Source organism: Portunus trituberculatus, chromosome 48 (assembly GCF_017591435.1).
Source record: "Portunus trituberculatus isolate SZX2019 chromosome 48, ASM1759143v1, whole genome shotgun sequence".
NCBI classification, from domain to species: Eukaryota; Metazoa; Arthropoda; class Malacostraca; order Decapoda; family Portunidae; genus Portunus; species Portunus trituberculatus.
In genome coordinates this window covers 10,616,610-10,635,924 of record NC_059302.1, presented here as the reverse complement: position 1 = coordinate 10,635,924, position 19,315 = coordinate 10,616,610, and the positions used below count along the sequence as shown (strand labels likewise).

General features: G+C 37.4%; 1 protein-coding gene across 2 annotated transcripts in view; it reads left to right on the top strand.

The window, feature by feature from the left end:
• LOC123498495 (dual specificity mitogen-activated protein kinase kinase 1-like) overlaps nucleotides 1-18,773 on the top strand; it is a 45,509-nt gene extending 26,736 nt beyond the window's left edge. For both annotated transcript variants that reach the window (XM_045245650.1, XM_045245651.1), the window contains 4 exons: nucleotides 1,928-2,114; nucleotides 6,446-6,618; nucleotides 7,029-7,174; nucleotides 13,450-18,773. In XM_045245650.1, coding sequence (XP_045101585.1) covers nucleotides 1,928-2,114; nucleotides 6,446-6,618; nucleotides 7,029-7,148 — 480 coding nt within the window. In that variant the 3' untranslated portion in view covers nucleotides 7,149-7,174; nucleotides 13,450-18,773. The remainder of the gene's footprint in view (nucleotides 1-1,927; nucleotides 2,115-6,445; nucleotides 6,619-7,028; nucleotides 7,175-13,449) is intronic.
• The last annotated feature ends 542 nt before the right edge of the window (nucleotides 18,774-19,315 follow it).

The following is a 19,315-nucleotide window of genomic DNA, read 5'->3' as shown; positions in this document are numbered from 1 at the left end:
GCGTCTATTAAATTTCGCATGAGGACAATTTGACTCACAAAGATGTCAGCTGCGCGAGAGGGTTAATACACATATTTTTGTCTTTTTTTTTCAGTTCAGATTTTTACCTACATTTCCATTTTTTTTTTTTTTTCCTTTTGGTTGCTATTTCCCAGCAGCTCTCTCTCTCTCTCTCTCTCTCTCTCTCTCTCTCTCTCTCTCTCTCTCTCTCTCTCTCTCTCTCTCTCTCTCTCTCTCTCTCTCTCTCTCTCTCTCTCTCTCTCTCTCTCTCTCTCTCTCTCTGGTGTACCTGCAGACTGGCTCCTCAAGGCCCACACCAAGGCCCTTCTCTGCTACCCTACTTGGATATGTATTTTTTGTCATAAATTTTATTAGCATATTTTGATTTATGAAGGCATTTTCATATCTGCTTGGTATGTGCTTAGTTTATATAATTTTATGTATTGCTTTTGCATTGTTATGGCATGCAAGCAAGCACCTGTTCTTGATTGCTGGCTTTACATTACTGATGATCCATCTCACAGGAATTATGATTTGTTGAATGCGTAGTAAGTCCTTGCTTCTTGCTTCACGCTTGCCAATTTAGCACTTAAAAGCTTTCAACTTTTAATATGTATGTATGATATTGGTGAAGAAAAAAAGATCTTAGCCCTGAACCCCAGAGGCCATCAGGGTTAGCACTTATGGCTTGATACACATACCGATGTGTGTGCTAAAGAAACACACACACACACACACACACACACACACACACACACACACACACACACACACACACACACACACACACACACACACACACACACACACACAGATATATATATATATATATATATATATATATATATATATATATATATATATATATATATATATATATGTATATGGTGTTGAAAATGTCAGTTATGTGCTGTCTTCATTGTTTATTATTACCTCAGATTTGGAGAACCAAAGAGTTATATTTATCTTGCGCAACCCACCTTATACTCCTAGACTGGTTCTCCATACTCCTCATTCATGTTACTTTATAAGTAAAAAATAGTCATTCATGTTTGCATTTGCTATTGATGCATACAGTTTTGGCAAAATTTTAAGTTGTGGTTTGTAATGATTATCCTGCTTTAGATATTGGGCAAAATTACTGAAGCTCCAGGTTTGACTGTTCTCAAGATAATACTTGGTTGAGGTGTCTTGCTAACTCCTCAACTTTTTGCTCCTCCTGCTCCCTGTCCTATAGCACCATTATACAAAATGTGCTTCTCTTTCTCATCCTACTGATCTAACAAGAAAATATGTCCATTCAGTTATATCTTATCACCAGCTTCCTGTTTCTTGCTTTTCTGTCTCATAAACTTTTTTGTGAGGAGAGTGTCAGCATTTCAAACATTTCTTTGGATTTTTCCTCTTCTCCTTTATGGCAGCACACAGCAGGCATTTTTCTGATCCTGCATAAGCCTTTCTTCACTTGTATGAATAGAAAAAACAAGGGACACAGTAGTAAATGTATTCCTGGAAGAAAACATAGCAATAAGTAAGGTTGGCATATTAATCTCAGCACCAAAACTTTTTATATCAGATATTCCTAATTTATATATACATTTCCATTGAAAGACCTATTATATTAGATAAGACTTTAAGTGTAACTTTTTCAATAAATGTGGTCATGTTAATTCTGCACAACACCACCAGTATCTCTGTGTGTGTGTGTGTGTGTGTGTGTGTGTGTGTATGCATTTCAAAATAAAAAAAGAATCACTAAGAAATGTACAGAGAGGAACCATAACTCCCCTTTACCATGTCATGCTCATAGAAAGTCACTTCCTCTCCTTTCCCTGGTGCCAACCCTACTAGGGCAAGCAGAGTTACTGATGCTTTGTCCTGCCACTTGGTTTCACCCTGACCCATTTCTCACCTCCTATCCCTTCAGCCTGAGCGACTCAATGGTGATCACTACTCTGTGGCCAGTGACATCTGGAGCCTTGGCCTGTCCCTGGTGGAAATGGCCATTGGCATGTACCCTATCCCACCTCCAGACCCAAGCACCCTAAAGAAGATATTTGGGTCCAAAGTGGAGAGTGTCAGCCCTTCCCCCACTTCACGCTCCCCAAGATCAGGTGAGTAAAGCAAGGCAGTGTATTTTTCTGTCTGTTTATTGCTTCATGATATTTTACTATGCCTTCTCTTTCTTAAGTGATGCCACCTGAATATTGCTCTTTATGATGTTTCTGTTTTCTCCAGGAGTATCTTCTATAGTAGTATATCTGCAATTGAAATGTTTCTTGAGTTGCTTTTAACAAAGTGTTCAGTGTTAAGTAATAGAATATTCATTGTTTTTGTAATATCTCTGAATTTGTGTAGCAGAGAACATTTGATTTTTTTTAGATCCACTAACAAATATTACAAATAATGATAACAAATGATGATAAGCAAATATGTAACCCTTGTTGAAACTGATACTTTTTCAGGCACAACTTAAATCAGATGCAAAAATCATGGCAATTAGCAGACGTAGTAAACATAGCTTATAATGGATATGAATAAGCCAGATATATACCGGATAAGTCAGACCCTTTCAGGATTTCCTTTCCCGCCCTGCCCCCACACACATTTTTTTTATTCTGAGTATGGTAGACATTTTTTGGGCCTTTGAGTAATTTTAAGCCATTCAGCTTTTATGTTGACTAAAATACTGCTGATAACTCTTAAATTGTGTGAGTCATTTGAGGAGTTGTCCGAGCCATTCGAGATATTTTTTTTTTTTTTTTTTTTTGTTTCGTAGGGAAGAGGGCCAGCCAAGGGCAAAAAAAAGAAAGTTAGAAAAAAGCCCACTTGAGCGCTGGCTCTCCAAAGAGTAGAAAAAGTGCCAAAACCGTCAGCCAGAATTAGGGGAGCAAATGCCTCGATACCTCCCTCTTAAAAGAAGACAAGTTGTAGGAATTTGGAAATACAGATGCAGGGAGGGAGTTCCAGAGTTTACCAGTGAAAGGGATGAATGATTGAGCGTACTGGTTAACTCTTGCATTAGAGAGTTGGACAGAATAGGGATGAGAGGAAGAAGAAAGCCTTGTGCAGCGTGGCCGCAGGAGGAGGGGAGGCATGCAGTTAGCAAGATCAGTAGAACAGTTACCATGAAAATAGCGATAAAATATAGAAAGGGATGCAACATTTCGGCGGTGAGAAAGAGACTGAAGACAGTTAGTCAGAGGAGGGAGTTGATGAGACGAAGAGCTTTTGATTCCACCCTATCAAGCAAAGCTGTGTGACTGGAACCCCCAAACATGCGAAGAGTACTCCATACAGGGACGGATAAGGCCCTTATACAGAGTAAGCAGTTGGAGGGCGAGAAAACTGGCGGAGACGCCTCAGAACACCTAACTTCATAGAAGCTGTTTTAGCAAGAGATGAGATGTGAAGTTTCCAGTTAAGATTATGAGCAAAGGACAGACCGAGGATATTCATTGTGGAAGAGGAGACAGTTGAGTGTCATTGAAGAAGAGGGATAGTTGTCTGGAAGGTTGTGTCGAGTTGATAGATGGAGGAATTGAGTTTTGAGGCATTGAAAACTACTAGATTTTCTCTGCCCCAATCGGAAATTTTAGAAAGATCGGAAGTCAGGCGTTCCGTGGCGTCCCGCGTGATCTGTTAATTTCCTGAAGGGTTGGACGTCTCTGAAAGAACGTGGAAAGATGTAGGGTGGTATCATCAGCGTAGGAGTGGATAGGGCAAGAAGTTTGGTTAAGAAGGTCATTAATGAATAATAGAAAGAGAGTGGGTGACAGGACAGAACCCTGAGGAACACCACTATTAATAGGTTTAGGAGAAGAACAGTAGCCGTCTACCACAGCAGCAATAGAGCGGTCGGAAAGGAAACTTGAGATAAAGTTGCAGAGAGAAGGATAGAAGCCGTAAGAGGGCAGTTTTGAAATCAAAGCTTTATGCCAGACTCTATCAAAAGCTTTTGATATGTCTAACGCAACAGCAAAAGTTTCACCGAAATCTCTAAAAGAGGATGACCAAGACTCAGTAAGGAAAGCCAGAAGATCACCAGTAGAGCGACCTTGACGGAAGCCATACTGGCGATCAGACAGAAGATTGTGAAGTGACAGATGTTTGAGAATCTTCCTATTCAGGATAGATTCAAAAACTTTAGACAAGCAAGAGATTAAAGCTATAGGACGGTAGTTTGAGGGGTTAGAACGGTCACCCTTTTAGGAACAGGCTGAATGTAGGCGAACTTCCAGCAGGAAGGAAAGGTAGAAGTCGATAGACAAAGTTGGAAGAGTTTGGCCAGGCAAGGTGCAAGCACAGAAGCACAGTTTTTGAGAACAATAGGAGGGACCCCATCAGGTCCATAAGCCTTCCGAGGGTTTAGGCCAGCAAGGGCATGGAAAACATCATTACGAAGAATTTTGATTGTAGACATGAAATAGTCAGAGGGAGGAGGAGAGGGAGGGACAAGCCCAGAATCGTCCAAGGTGGAGTTGTGAGCAAAGGTTTGAGAAAAGAGTTCAGCTTTAGAGACAGAAGAGATGGCAGTGGTGCCATCAGGATGAAATAAAGGAGGAAAGATGAAGAAGTGAAGTTATTTGAGATGTTTTTGGCTAGATGCCAGAAGTCACGAGGAGAGTTTGAGTTTGAAAGATTTTGACATTTCCTATTTATGAAAGAGTGTTTGGCAAGTTGAAGAACAGACTTGGCATGATTCCGGGCAGAGATATAAAGTGCATGAGATTCAGGAGATGGAAGGCTCAAGTACCTTTTGTGGGCAACCTCTCTATCATGTATAGCACGAGAACAGGCTGAGTTAAACCAAGGTTTAGAAGGTTTAGGTTGAAGAAAAAGAATGAGGAATGTACGCCTCCATGCCAGATACTAACACCTCTGTTATGTGAAATGGGCACATGTGCCACGTCACTGCTGGTGTCAAGACCAGTGTTTACATTGCTGACTTAGCAAACACATGGCAGTGTCTCCTTTAGCTTTCACTTGCTTTGTAGCCCTAGTATTTCACCCAAGCTGATGGAGGAATTATTCACTGACACACAAGAGGTATGTTTTCAATGCACTTGTGTGTGTGTGTGTGTGTGTGTGTGTGTGTGTGTGTGTGTGTGTGTGTGTACAACACGCATGCATGCATTTGTACATACACGGTGTGTTCAACTGTTAGTGGTGACAGGCATGCAGGATGTGACAAAGGTAGATAAATCCCTCGGGTAACTCAAACTGGCCTTCCCCAAATTGGTCCAACATGTGGGTTTTACTGTATACTTACATATGTTAGGTGTTAGCAAAAGAAGCAATGTTTTAACCCACTCTAGCTTTGGTAGGCATGATCAACACTCTTCTATTTTTCACTTCTTATAATGTATCCTTGTTCCAATAAATTCTGAAATACATTTACAGGCAACCCCGCTTAACGAACGGGTTACGGTTACGTTCCTAAAAAAACTTTCATTGTGCGAATTTTCGTTAAGCAAACCAATTATAACAAGTTTGATTCCTGACTTGAACTTCCATTGAGAGTAAACAAAGTGAGAGTGCATTATAGTACAGTAAAAGGTTTAATGAAAGTAAAAATTATGAAGTTAAACATTTAAGCAGTTTAATTTAAGACTAAGTCATTATAATGTACACTAATGTATGTAAGTAACTTAATAATGTTGATGATCTTAAATTTATGAAGGGAGGGAGAGTTAAACATGAAAGATGCTAGCTGGCAACCTGTGGAATGTAAACAAAGGGCGCATCATTGTACCACATACAAAACTTATGTACCACATTTCCACAAGGCTTTCCATTTTATCCATTACAGAGTCGTGAGTTCAGGTGGTTCTTTTTGCTTGCAAGGAAGATATGGTCTCACCAGCCTTCTTAATAGAGTCTGCTGACTTGAAAATAGTAGAGACAGTAGATGGAGTCAAGATGGTGGCAAGCAATACTATTAGTTTTCTGGCCTCTCATGTCTGTGAATAATATCCAGCTTCACTTTGAGAGTAATAGACTTCCTAGTCATCTTAGCAATGCTAGGCAACTTGCAGGGCTGGTTGCAGGGCGTTTTGTTGGCATGTTGAGCGTGAGATGACGAGCTGGTGCTGGACCCTGTTTTTGTTTTGAAATAAGAGCGGGGAAGGGTAGGGGAGAGAGTGGTGCGTGTTTTGTCCATGAAAGGCGCTGGTGTATTCAAAAAGCCTGTCAGCTTGCGTGATACAGCGGGGATTTCAAACCTGGAATAAATTACCTGCATGAAATTTTGTTAAGGCGAGTTTGGTGTTCATTATACGAGCAGATGGTAGTAAAAGGAAACCTTCGTTGTAGCAAAATTTTGTTGTGTGAACGTTCTTTAAGCGGGGGTTGCCTGTATCTTCTTTTTTTTCAATTTTGGTTTGCTTTTTTGTGCCTCTTGTACAAATCAGTATGTTCAGTGCAATCATTTTCCCCTGACCAGCTGGCCTGCCTGGGGAACCGAGACCTATGGCCATCTTTGAGCTGCTGGACTACATAGTGAATGAGCCTCCACCACGGCTTCCTCCTGGAGTGTTCTCACCAGAGTTTATTGACTTGGTGGACCGGTGCCTTAAGAAGAGTCCCAGTGAACGGGCTGATCTCACCACACTGCAGGTCAGAGTGGCTCACATGAAGAGGGGGTTAAGAAGGGGGTCATTTAAGAAATTAATCATTAGATAGGTTCATTCAGAATTGTATGATTAAAATGTAATAGTCATTTATATGAACTCCAAATTGTGGTTGTCGTGGTCAAAGGAAAATGTAGGAAGATAGAGTTATATTGTTGAAACGTTTATGAATCTGCTTCAGCTTTCAAGATTCTCAACTTGAGTCTCTGTAAATTTCTGTCAATCTCATAACAATTGTGAATTTCAAGAATACTTTGTTATGTTACTATTACTGCTACTGCTCCTACATTTACTTATACTACTCTTACCACCACTACAGCAATCACCTTTACTATTGCTTCTGGTACTAGTTTCTTTAATTTTAGAATTACTAATAATCTGTAATTACCTCAACAGAACCATGAATGGATAAAGAATGCTGAGAGGGAAGATGTGGACATAGCTGGATGGGTGTGCAAGACCATGGACATCACTCCATCTACTCCCACTAAACCATCAGCGGAGGGAAACTGTTGATCATCTAATCCTCTCTCTGCGCAGTGGTGAGCTCCTGTTGCTGTTCACACTTTTCTCCCCCATCCCCTAACTTATGGACTACAACATGACCCTTTTGTCAGCATAATGAAATAATGCTTGAGTTCGGTACTCACAGGAAGACTATTCTTTGTAGGTTGTGGGTAGAGGACATGACTTTTTTTTTTTTTTTTTTTTTTTTTTTTTTCTCTCCAGGGATTAATGAAGTAGGTTTAGTTGGATACTTGCAAGGAGATTATTGTTTTCTCCTTGGTATGCTCCAATTCATGACTCAGATGAAAATGGGCAAAGAAATTCTTTTTACTTTATTTTAACAATTCAAGACAACAAGATTTTACTGGTCATGTCATTGTCTCACCTTGGCCCAGCAAGAATCACCAAGTATTTTTTTCTGATTAGATTTTCTTTTTGTGAATTTTAGAAGTGTATCATGATGACCATTAGGTTTTAACCCATGAAAGACACGAACATTCTTCTCAGACATCCTTCCCAGCTGGGCTACTTTTGAAAATTCAATAAAAGTAGGTCATTCTCCATGACCAGTTTGTCAACATTTATTAATCCCTTCTCTTCAATCTCCCACAAAGCTGAACCCTGGGTGGTGTAGTGTCTTAGCTTGTTTTCGGATAGTCGGGTGCCGTGTGGCAGCTTGGTTAGGGCCTGAGCTGGTTGGCTCTAAGCCTTCTTTATCTGCTCTCCTTATCAGCAACTCTAAGTCTCACCCTCACATGAATACTTAAATTTATAAATTTATAATTTTGTAGGCACACTAAAGGAAATTGTATATATATATATATATATATATATATATATATATATATATATATATATATATATATATATATATAATCATTATGGCTCTGAGGATGTACATGAGCAAAACAGCAAAAGGAAAAAAAAATGTTATTGTCAAAGCTCTGAGGATGTACATGAGCAAAACTCAGTCCACAAGTATTCCCACTATACAGTTCACTGTTATATAATCTATTTTTGTTCTTTACTACCTCTTGCCTGGTAATTCTTCATTTTTACTATTGTTAGAGTTCCCATTCACTCTGTAGGCAAGTCTACCTTCATTTATTTGTATAGGTTAGTGTATGTCCAGGTATGTATTGTGAGTTAATTTTCTTTTACCATTATTATTATTATTATTATTATTATTATTATTATTGTTAGTATTTTTATTGTTATTATTATTATTATTATTATTATTATTTTATTTATTTTTTTATTATATATATTTATTTTTTTTATTAATTTTTTTTATTGTTTTTATTATTATCGTATAAACATTTAGACAGGTTGGTGGAGATGAGAGAAAATGCAGGTGCATTTGAGTTTATTCCTGACTGGTTTTGCTTTTGGCTTCTTCAGAGGAACTCCTCCACATTATTATTATTATTATTATTATTATTATTATTATTATTATTATTGTTATTATTATTATCATCATCATCCTCATTATTTTTGTTATTTATAATTTTTGTGTATAACAAGATTCTCTCATTATACTGAAGCCATTTTACACAGTGTTTGCTGCTATTTCATCCTCTGAACTATCCTTATGAACAATATGTGTTTCCATTTAAGCTGTGAGAGAGTGATTGTAGCCTCATAACATGAGATGCCTAGAGTCAAACTGTGACTGCCTGGCAAGGTATGCAGCCTGTGACTGACTGAACAGAGCAGGACCACCAATGATGATTGATGCAAAGACAAGAAGCGTTATATATACAAATACAGTGGAGACTCATAACTCAAACTTTTCAATACTCAAATGCAAAAGTTCTATTTAATACTCGAAAAAATACCTTATAGTTGAACGTCCACACTCGTGGTTGTAAACAAAGGCTCCCTGGCATCCCCGGTCCCCCTCTGCCAGTTGTGACTTGTACTGCTGCGGTCATCAGAATAACATTCTCCTGCATTCTGTCTGTAGTTTTACATTTATAAACTTACATTAACACTAAAGACTTATTAGTGGTGAAAATATCTGGTAATCAAACGGCCGCACATTTGGCTGTATATAAAGCTTTGTCATCTCCCTTTTTGCAGCTGCCACTGTACCATTCTGATACTGTATTATTGGTAATACCAGTATTACCGTAATACTGGTATACCGATGCCGGTGCACATCCCTAGTCCTTCTGCAGTCTTGAGAAAAAACAACATTTTTCTGCATTTTGTCGGTAGTTTTTCATTTAGAAACTTATGATGGCACCAAAAGGCTTATTAGTGGTGAAAATGAGGAATCTGGTGAGAGTGTAAGTATTAGTGAATCACAACCCTCCATTAGTGGATTCACAGGAATCACACCAGTGGTGAAATTAAGGAATCTAGTGAGAGTGCAAGTATTAGTGAACCACAACCCTCCATTAGTGGATTCACAGGAATCACACCAGAAACAAAGATGTTTTCATGGATGGTGACTCATCCTCCAGTGACCTCCCTCCTCCTCCCCACCCTTCTCCCTTCTTCAAAGTTATCCATCACTAGCCTTCATTTACAGTATGTACAAATCAAAATTGTAAAAAAATATACATTGAAATTTTGGTAAACTTGAGGTTTTGCTAAGATTAGAAAGAATTACCTGATTTATAGGTATCAATAGTCAGACTTTTTAATACGTACTCGAACAGCCATTTGGAACGAACTAAGTTTGAGTACTGAGTCTCCTCTGTAATAGTAATAATGATGATGATGATGATGATAATAATAATAATAATAATAATAATAATAATAATAATAATAATAAAAAAATATATATATATATATATATTTTTTTTAATTATTATTATATATATATATATATATATATATATATATATATATATATATATATATATATATATATATATATATATATATATATATATATATATACAGTCTCAGAGGGGATATCAGGACAGGAAGTCCTTGAGCTTCAGGAGGGACATATGGACTTGATATTGCTGTGAAATTAGTTACACAGAATGTTTTTGTTTATTTTATATTATTGCTTTATTCTTGTTTATTTTATTTATCTTTGCTGGTTGCAGTAACTAGTAGCAAGTACAGGCAACCCCCACTTAACAAACTTCACACAACAAAATTTTGCTACAACGAACATTTCCTTTTACTACTATCTGCTCATATAACGAACACAAAACTTGCTTTAACAGAATTTTATCCAGGTAATTTTTTCCAAGTTTGAAAGCCATGCTGTATCATGCAAGCCAACAGGCTTTTGAATACACCAGCGCCTCTCGTGGACAAAACACGCACCACCCACTCCCCTACCCTTCCCCACTCTTAGTTCAAAACAAAAACAGGGTCCAGCACCAGCTCGTAATCTCATGCTCAACATGCCACCAAATCGCCCTGCAACCAGCCCTGCAATGTCGCCTAGTGTTGCTAAGATGACCAGGAAGTCTCTTAGTTTTGAAGTGAAGCTGTATATTATTCACAGACATGAGAGAAGCGAGAAAACTAATAGCATTGCTTACCACCATGGCTTGACTCCATCTACTGTCTCTACTATTTTCAAGTCAGCAGACTCTATTAAAAAAGCTGGTGAGATTGCATCTTCCTTGCAAGCTAAACGAACCACCTGAACTCGTGACTCTGCAATGGATAAAATGGAAAGCCATGTGGAAATGTGGTACATAAGTTTTGTGTGCAGTACAATGATGCGCCTTTTGTTTACATTCCACAGGTTGCCAGCTAGCATCTTTCCCGCTCCACTCTCCCTCCCTTCATAAATTTAAGATCATCAACTTTATAAAGTTACTTACATACATACATTAGTGTACAGGCAAGCCCCGCTTAACGGAGGGGTTACGTTCCTGAAAAAACCTTTGTTAAGCGAATTTTCATTAAGCGAACCAATTATAACAAGTTTAACCCCTGACTTGAGCTTCCATTGAGACAAAGCGAGAGTGCATCATAGTACAGTAAAAGGTTTAATGAAAGTAAAAATTATGAAGTTAAACATTCAAGCAGTTTAATTTCAGACCAAGTCATTATAATGTTCACTAATATTATATGTATGTATGTAAGTAACTTTATAATGTTGATGATCTTAAATTTATGAAGGGCAGGAGAGTGGAGGGGGAAATACGCTAGCTGGTAACCTGTGGAATGTACACAAAGGGCACATCATTGTACCGCATACAAAACTTATGTACCACATTTCCACAAGGTTTTCCATTTTAACCATTGCAGAGTCACGAGTTCAGGTGGTTCTTTAGCTTGTAAGGAAGATATGATCTCACCAGCCTTCTTAATAGAGTCTGCTGACTTGAAAATGGTAGACAGTAGATGGAGTCAAGCCATGGTGGGAAGCAATGCTATTAGTTTTCTCGCCTCTATCATATCTGTTTCACTTCGAGAGTATAAAGAGACTTCCTGGTCTTCTTAGCAACACTAGACGACATTGCAGGGCGTTTTGGTGGCATATAGAGCGAGGGAAGACGAGCTGCTGACGTTGTTATTGTTTTGAACTAGGGGGAGTGAGTGGTGCGTGTTTTGTCCACGAGGCGGTGGTTTATTCAAAAGCCTGTCGACTTGCGTGATACGGCAGGGCTTTCAAACTTGGAAAAAATTACCTGGATTAAATTTTGTTAAAGCGAGTTTGGTGTTTGTTAAACAAGCAGATGGTAGTAAAATGAAACCTTCGTTGTAGCGAAATTTTGTTGTGTGAACCTTCGTTAAGCGGGGGTTGCCTGTACATTATAATGACTTAGTCTTAAATTAAACTGCTTAAATGTTTAACTTCATAGTTTTTACTTTCATTAAACCTTTTATTGTACTATTTACTCTCAATAGAAGTTCAAGTCAGGGGTCAAACTTGTTATAATTGGTTCGCTTAACGAAAATTTGCACAACAAACGTTTTTGTAGGAACATAACCCGTTCGTTAAGCAGGGTTGTCTGTATTTTATTTCTCTGGGCACTAACTATACTTAAGTACAATATTTTATGTTTTTATGGGTTTTAGGACATGTATATAAAGGTCTTGTAAAGCATTCATACTTTTCATAATCAATCAAGTTCACTAAACAATTGTTCAATCTATGATTGCATTTTCAGGAACGTAACCCAATTGTATACCAGGGAGTACCTGTACTAGTATTTTATTATTTCTCTGCAAAAAACTTTTTTGGGACTTAAAAAAGTAAACCCTAACTCTCCCAGTAACATTTTCTGAAAGGTGGTTTTGGAGCAAATTTGCCCATACAGTTTTTGGGGTGGTTAATTCATTGGCTAATTATTCTCATCCGAGGAATCAGAGCAAGTGGAATGATTATTTTTCCCTGTAGTTATGACTATGGTTTACAGGACATTGAGACTTCAAAGGAGACATCATTGTGTGGGAAGGACATTCCCATATCCAAAAATTTGTGCAGAAATTTTAAATTAAGCATACAAAGTGCAGGTCATCTAAATGCCTCTTGCCCTCTAAGTTGCATCAGCTATAGACACCACCTGCCATTAAGGGGTTAAATGCTGTGCAGTGAAACAAGAATTCTTGTACTATCATTCTTAACTGGGAAGCAAAATTATCAGTACATTGAATCTTGTGTCCATTGTGTAATGAGTTTTAATCATCATTATTGTGATAACATTTATGGTCTGGCAGCACACTGGACTACAGGGTTAAGAGAATGCTCCCACTGTTTTCTTGACATATTGTGAGAGATGATTGAAAGGGATGGATCAAGTAGACAGGACCTTATTTTTCTTGATTTTAGACAAAGTGTGACATCTTGTCTCAGTTAATTTCCTTTGAGTTTAATTAGTCTGTTATATGAAAAGATATTTGCAGCTGAAAATATAAAGTTGAATATTTATAAGAAAATGTTTTAATGTATTTCCATGATGAAATGTTAGCATAATTCAATAGATGTGTATTCATGACTTGTTAGCTTGAGACAAACCAGAGCACACCATACCAAGGATATTTTCAGTATGGCAGATCTTAAGTGTGCTAAACTTGGAGCAAGCAGCCACTCATTAAGGCTTGTTTCATGGTTGATGATGTCATGACATTGCATTCTAATGACATTAGTAAGTCATTACTAATGTCATTAGAATTACTGTAGTTTTACATGTGTGTATAAATATAGTTGTGGTTGTCCAAAGCCTTTGTCATGGTTTCCTTTATTTATTTATTTATTTTTTTTTACATAGTTTTGTTTCCATTTTCATTATATTAAGTTTTGTTCTCTATACTTCTCCTATGTATCATGACACTAGGGAGGCATAGTAAGGTAAGAGGCTGAATTTTCCCCTTTGGTTGACAGAGATGAGGCGAGTGCCCACCCTACTGGCTGGAAGAGCTGCTGCTGGAGCCCTTACCACCATTGTTACCACCACCGTCACCACCAACCACCACCACACCACCACCACCACCACCACCACCACCCTTTAACATTTGGTGTAATGTTATTGTTTCCTTGTGAGTTGTCACTGTGTCAATGTGTGTCCAGACATGACAGCCCCATCTCTCAGCCAGGCTTCATTGGAAGCTGACTAATTCAACAGTCACATGTTAAGGCTGTGTTAGTCAGCAGCCTTAAGGCCCAGGTAAGGGAGAAAGGAAGGCACAGCAGACTTGTCTCATGAGGTCAGAACTTATTAAGGAAGATGAAGGTAAGGTGTGTGTGTATGGTGTGGTGTGTGTGTGTGTGTGTGTGTGTGTGTGTGTGTGTGTGTGAGAGAGAGAGAGAGAGAGAGAGAGAGAGAGAGAGAGAGAGAGAGAGAGAGAGAGAGAGAGAGAGTGAATGAGTGAGTGAGTGAGTGAGTGATTTTGAAATAATAGATGGTGGGGTTGGAGAAAGTGTGAAGTGGTGGGACATGAGAGGTTGTTGTGACATACTACTGTATTAGCTAATGTACAGCACTAGTTGTTTATTCATCAAAAGAGCTTGATGGCAAGGAACAGAATCACCATGAAGTTTTTGTCCTATGGATTCTGTCTGCCACAAAACTTATTACATTGGCATGATTTTTTTCTGTGTAAGACTAAAATTTATTGTCATACAGTATTCATGGAATCAGAATTTATTGAAGATTGAATTTTTTTTTGTACATAGCAAATGCACTCAAACTCTAACTAATCTGCAAATAATTTTTACTTGCAAGTTTTAATTAATTTTACTTCATAAAAAGAGCTGGCTTGTCTTGTCAGTTAGCTTTTATTTATTTATTTTTACAGTCCTTCCTATTGAAAATACAAAATGGAATATAAGTCCATAATTACAATATTGTTCATTGCTTAATTGTGTTCTCAGTACTGGGAAGGCTCAAACAGCATTACTAGGCTGACTCTTGTGTATGACCAGTGAGAGGCTTTAGATGATTTTATAAGATATCCCCAAAGTATACATTGTGATGGGTTGTTCCTATCAGAGTGAGGGTTGGTGATCTCTTTTTCTACAGCCATTTCTGTCATTAGCTTTTATTATCCATTCACCCCAAGAGTGGCATCAGGTTTGGGAATCATGTTCACTTTAATCAACCAGTTTTGTGTCCCATTCTGTGATGAGGAACTAATGCTGTGTGGCTGGTTGGCTTCATGGAGACTGGGTAGCTTGTTGAGTGAATGACATGATACATTAGCTCAGTCATGGGATATTCTGCAGAGTCAGGATGGGATAGCAGTGATGTTTTGGAGTGTTAGGGATATGCATCCTTGTGGTATTTACTTGGGTGGCTGCCTTTTTATGTGTTGGGTCTGTTGTGGGTACTAGCACCCTTGGGATGAACCCATTCCCACCCTAGTCATGATGGATGTAGATAAAAGTGGTCCTGGCTTGGAAGCAATGGTTGGTGTAATATACACTAGTGACAGAATGATGAATGACATTGGAATGTATTTGACCACCTAATAAGCATCGCCTATTTGCTGACTAGCCATGGCATGAATCCTCATTACCAGTCAGGCTTATTGGTAGTCTCAGTTATCAATATTTTCCTAGTAACTTTGGACATCTCCAGCTACTGCTTTGATTTCCTGTCACTTGTTTATCCTTCTCTGTGCAGGAAACATGTATATGATGATGATGATAGTGTTATTATTATGCTTGAATCTCAGACAGAACACAACACAAAAACACATGGTGACACATGCATAACCAGAACTACTTGACTGCATAGCAAGCTTCTTGTGAATGCTGCCTTGACTGATATTTAAGGTAATGCTTGCTGAACAGGTTATATAAAAATTATAAGCTTGAATTTTTTAGGCATATTTGACTATAATTTACCTTGAAGCATGTTGGATTGCAGCATTGGACAACTGTAAACTTTGAGGCTTAAAATTACTCCAGTTTAGGTATTAGCTTAAATGACACACACCTAAAATCTACTTAAAAATAGTTAGAAGCATTTGATAACTGGAGTAGCATTGAATGGCCCACTATTTGAATTATTGAACTCTAGAAGTTTCAGTGCTTTATAATGAATCAGTTGGCAAGTAATCTGTGGAGCTTGGCCAAATGTAGCACCACATGCCCTGCCACTGATAGCTGTCAATAACCTTGTGACCATGCTAGGTTTTAAGACAGCCACGTATTTTGTGTGTTTAGCCTTCACCCCACATACTATATGTTTTAAATATTATACTTATTGTTCGCGACTTAACATGTTATGCTTGGGGCAGGGTGATAAACAATGTAGTCTTTGGGTTTTATTTCTGATACTTTGACTGATGGCGAATCCATATTTAAGTTCTTTGAAATAAAATCACAAAGTTCAATCTTGTTCATTGCTGCCCCCACCATCCAATGTTCTTTAATTGAATTCTTTGACAAGTGTTTGATTCTGTAATGCTTAATATTTACTTTTGTGTTCTGAAAGAATGTTCCATTTTTGTAGTTGGACCAAATATTAAGATTTATATTTCCTAAAGCTGCTCTCATCATTAATTTCTAAATGCATATATTCTATCATTTTAATTGTAATTGTACAGTAAAACCTCTGTGTTCTGGACTAACTAGTCCTGACTCTCTGCCCAAAGTGACTATAGGTCCAGATTGAGAGATGAATCCCATTTTTGCATGACTCAGTATGAAGTGAAACCAAAAGTATGATCTCTACTCATACCAGCCTGTTTAAATGTTTAAGACATTCCTTAATACTATATAGTGTGTGTGTGTGTGTGTGTGTGTGTGTGTGTGTGTGTAAGAGTGTGTGAGAGTGAGAGAGATGTTAATATAATCTAAAGAGATTATCAGTTTATTTCCTGCAGCACTTTGTTTATTTTGAAGAAGGAATATATTATCCTGTTATCATGAAACACTACCCTTCTGCAGGTTAGTAATGTTGAAGTTAAAGTCAGAAGATAAGGGTCAATAGGTATATCTTTTGTCAGATACAAGACTGTATCAGATGATTTACTTATAAAAAGTTTGAAAAGTAATGAACAAATGACAGTAAACTTATTCACAACTTTGTTGTCAAGGATCATTTTTGTTGTTTCCAGATGTTGTGTTTGTGTAACCTTCTTTGTGTAGCTTTTTTGTGTAGAGTGTTGTGCTATAGTTGTGTGTGGTGTTGAAGAAGCAGATATGGATAGGAAAAGTGAAACCTTTGTAAAATTTGCTTGCCATTTCTACCTAATTCAAAATGTTCAGTGTTGGAGAAGTATATTGCAATTGTTATTGCAATCATAAAATGAACTTATTCCTTTTCCCTTTGAGAGAAGCCATCTAGATTCTCTGGGTGTTTCAAAATGTTATACCCAGTATGGAAGAGTTTGGAATACAGAGGTTTTACTGTATTTCACTGTATGGTAGGAACTTCTTTCAGCTAAAGATAGACAAAACTGCTAAGAATGTGTGTGTGTGTGTGTGTGTGTGTGTGTGTGTGTGTGTGTGTGTGTGTGTGTGCATGCATGCACATTCTTCAAAGAAGTAAAGAATAAGCTACATGGAAACAAGAGTTGGCATTGTTATGTGTGCATTCATTTTAAATTTTACTTCTGAAATGAAGTGACTCAGTGTCTTGTGAAGACCCTCTCATGTGATTATTTCCACCAACATGACACACTTCTTTTGACATGTTGGGGGAAGCATGTTTCAACTGACAAACTGTTTTCAATTCTGATCAAAGGCAGATTGTTAGTTAAAAATGTGCCATTCTTTTTGATATCATGCTTAAAATACGTCACTGGAAATATGCTGTGGGCCTTCAGCCTATGACATCATCTTCTAAGATGATGTTAGCTTCTGCTACTTGAGTCCCCACCTCCCTCACCCAGGTAGAGACAAAATACCCTTTGTTGTCAGAAAGGTAGATTATTTTCTGTGGGCAAATGTGTGAACATCCTATCCAGGATCAAGTTTTCTCATATGCAAAGTCATTTTCAGGAAATGTCTTGGTGTTGAAATAGTTGTAAGCTTTTAAATTTTCATTCCCTATAAAAAGCGTAATGTTTAAAGATCCTGTGTAAAATCTGTGATCTGTATGTAATTTTTGTGGGAAAATAAAAGGGAGAGGGAATCTTAGCTTTCCAAAAAAGTGTAATAAAAGACACCTCAGGGTGATAGATAGACTAATTAGTTATTCTTCTATTAAGTTCGTAGTCAAATTAAAGTTATGTATTATTGGTTATGGAAGTGAAGGACCAATCTAAATATTACTAGAGATAGAGACTTACCAGAGTAGACCCCAGACAAGCCAGCACACCAGTGGCCATTGAGGCTGGGTTTTGTAAGCAGTCACTCGGGATCTGTTAAAATATATTTTTCTGCAGAATGCCGATAACATGGTCAGATCCTCAGGAGTTTGACATGTGAGTAAGTGAGCCTGACATTGGGTAGGGGGTGAGGGTGAGCTTGCCTTACTGTCCTGTGCTGTGTTGGGACATCTGTGTGCATCTTCCCTTTTGGGCACAAAGCATTTGGTGATGTAGATGGGAGATTTGCTAATCGAAAACTTTAATTAATTATTTATGTTGACATGTTTTGGCAGTTTATCAATCATTGTATGCATTATTTTACCAATATGTAGTGGTAGAAGTCAATAATGTCTTGAGGCATTGCTAAATTTGCCAAAGAGTGATGTGTGTGTTTACTGTGGTGTTGAAAGACAGGTGTCAGCACTTCCTGTTAAATGGCATTTCAGTGGTTGAAAATTATATATATATATATATATATATATATATATATATATATATATATATATATATATATATATATATATATATATATTGCCTACTCATTTGAGCTTCGCTCATACAGAAATCATTCATTATTGCGCGAATTGATTTTTATTACTGTAATTTAATATCAACTATATGGCCTCTTGTGACAAAAATGATCACAAATAAATTTTTGTTAATTTCTTCTTTTATATTTTTTACCTTAGAAGATTATATTGGAAGCGGAATGGTTGAGATATGTGATAGAAAGTCGTGATTTATTTATATAGTTTATCATGTCATGTATTCATATCATGTAATGACTTCTGACAGAAGGGCTGTGCATGTTACTGTTATGGATATACATGTTATATGTTTTATGTAAGTTATCAATGAAGGCTAAATTGATGTGTAGAGTTAGGTACACTTATTTTAAAGTAAACTTTTTTAATACATGTCATTTCAATAAACATATTTTCAGAAGATGCTTTATTTGACCTGGCAAGATTTGCTTTTATAATGTCTTCCTCTTGCTCTTGACAAAAAGGATATCAAAGCAAATGGTCTGTTATGCTTAACAGTAATAGTAACATACAGGACTGAACCATTCAAGATGCAGGCTAACAGGCTATGTATTCTTAATGAACATATGGAAAGAATGAATATCAAGAAAACTCAGTATGTATGAAGACCAAGATGGAAAAGCTAGGATATTGACAATGAATATACAACACTGATCAATTCAGTAGCATCAAATGTATATTACACTCAGCAGTATGACTGGTGAAATTATTTCAGTGGTGGTGACTGGAGTTTGCTTTCAATTCATTGAAGAGAACAGCACTGCCAGTAATGCCTGTATGAAGAAAGAAGTGAGGCATTAAGTCGGTGTTGGAGTAAGTCATTACCAAGATGGTACGGAAAACATAGTCACATACTCAAGTGTATGTTGTAAGTTGTGATGTTATAATGCAGAGTGAAAAAGAAGGGTGTCCATTTATGACAACTCGGTAAAACTAAAATGT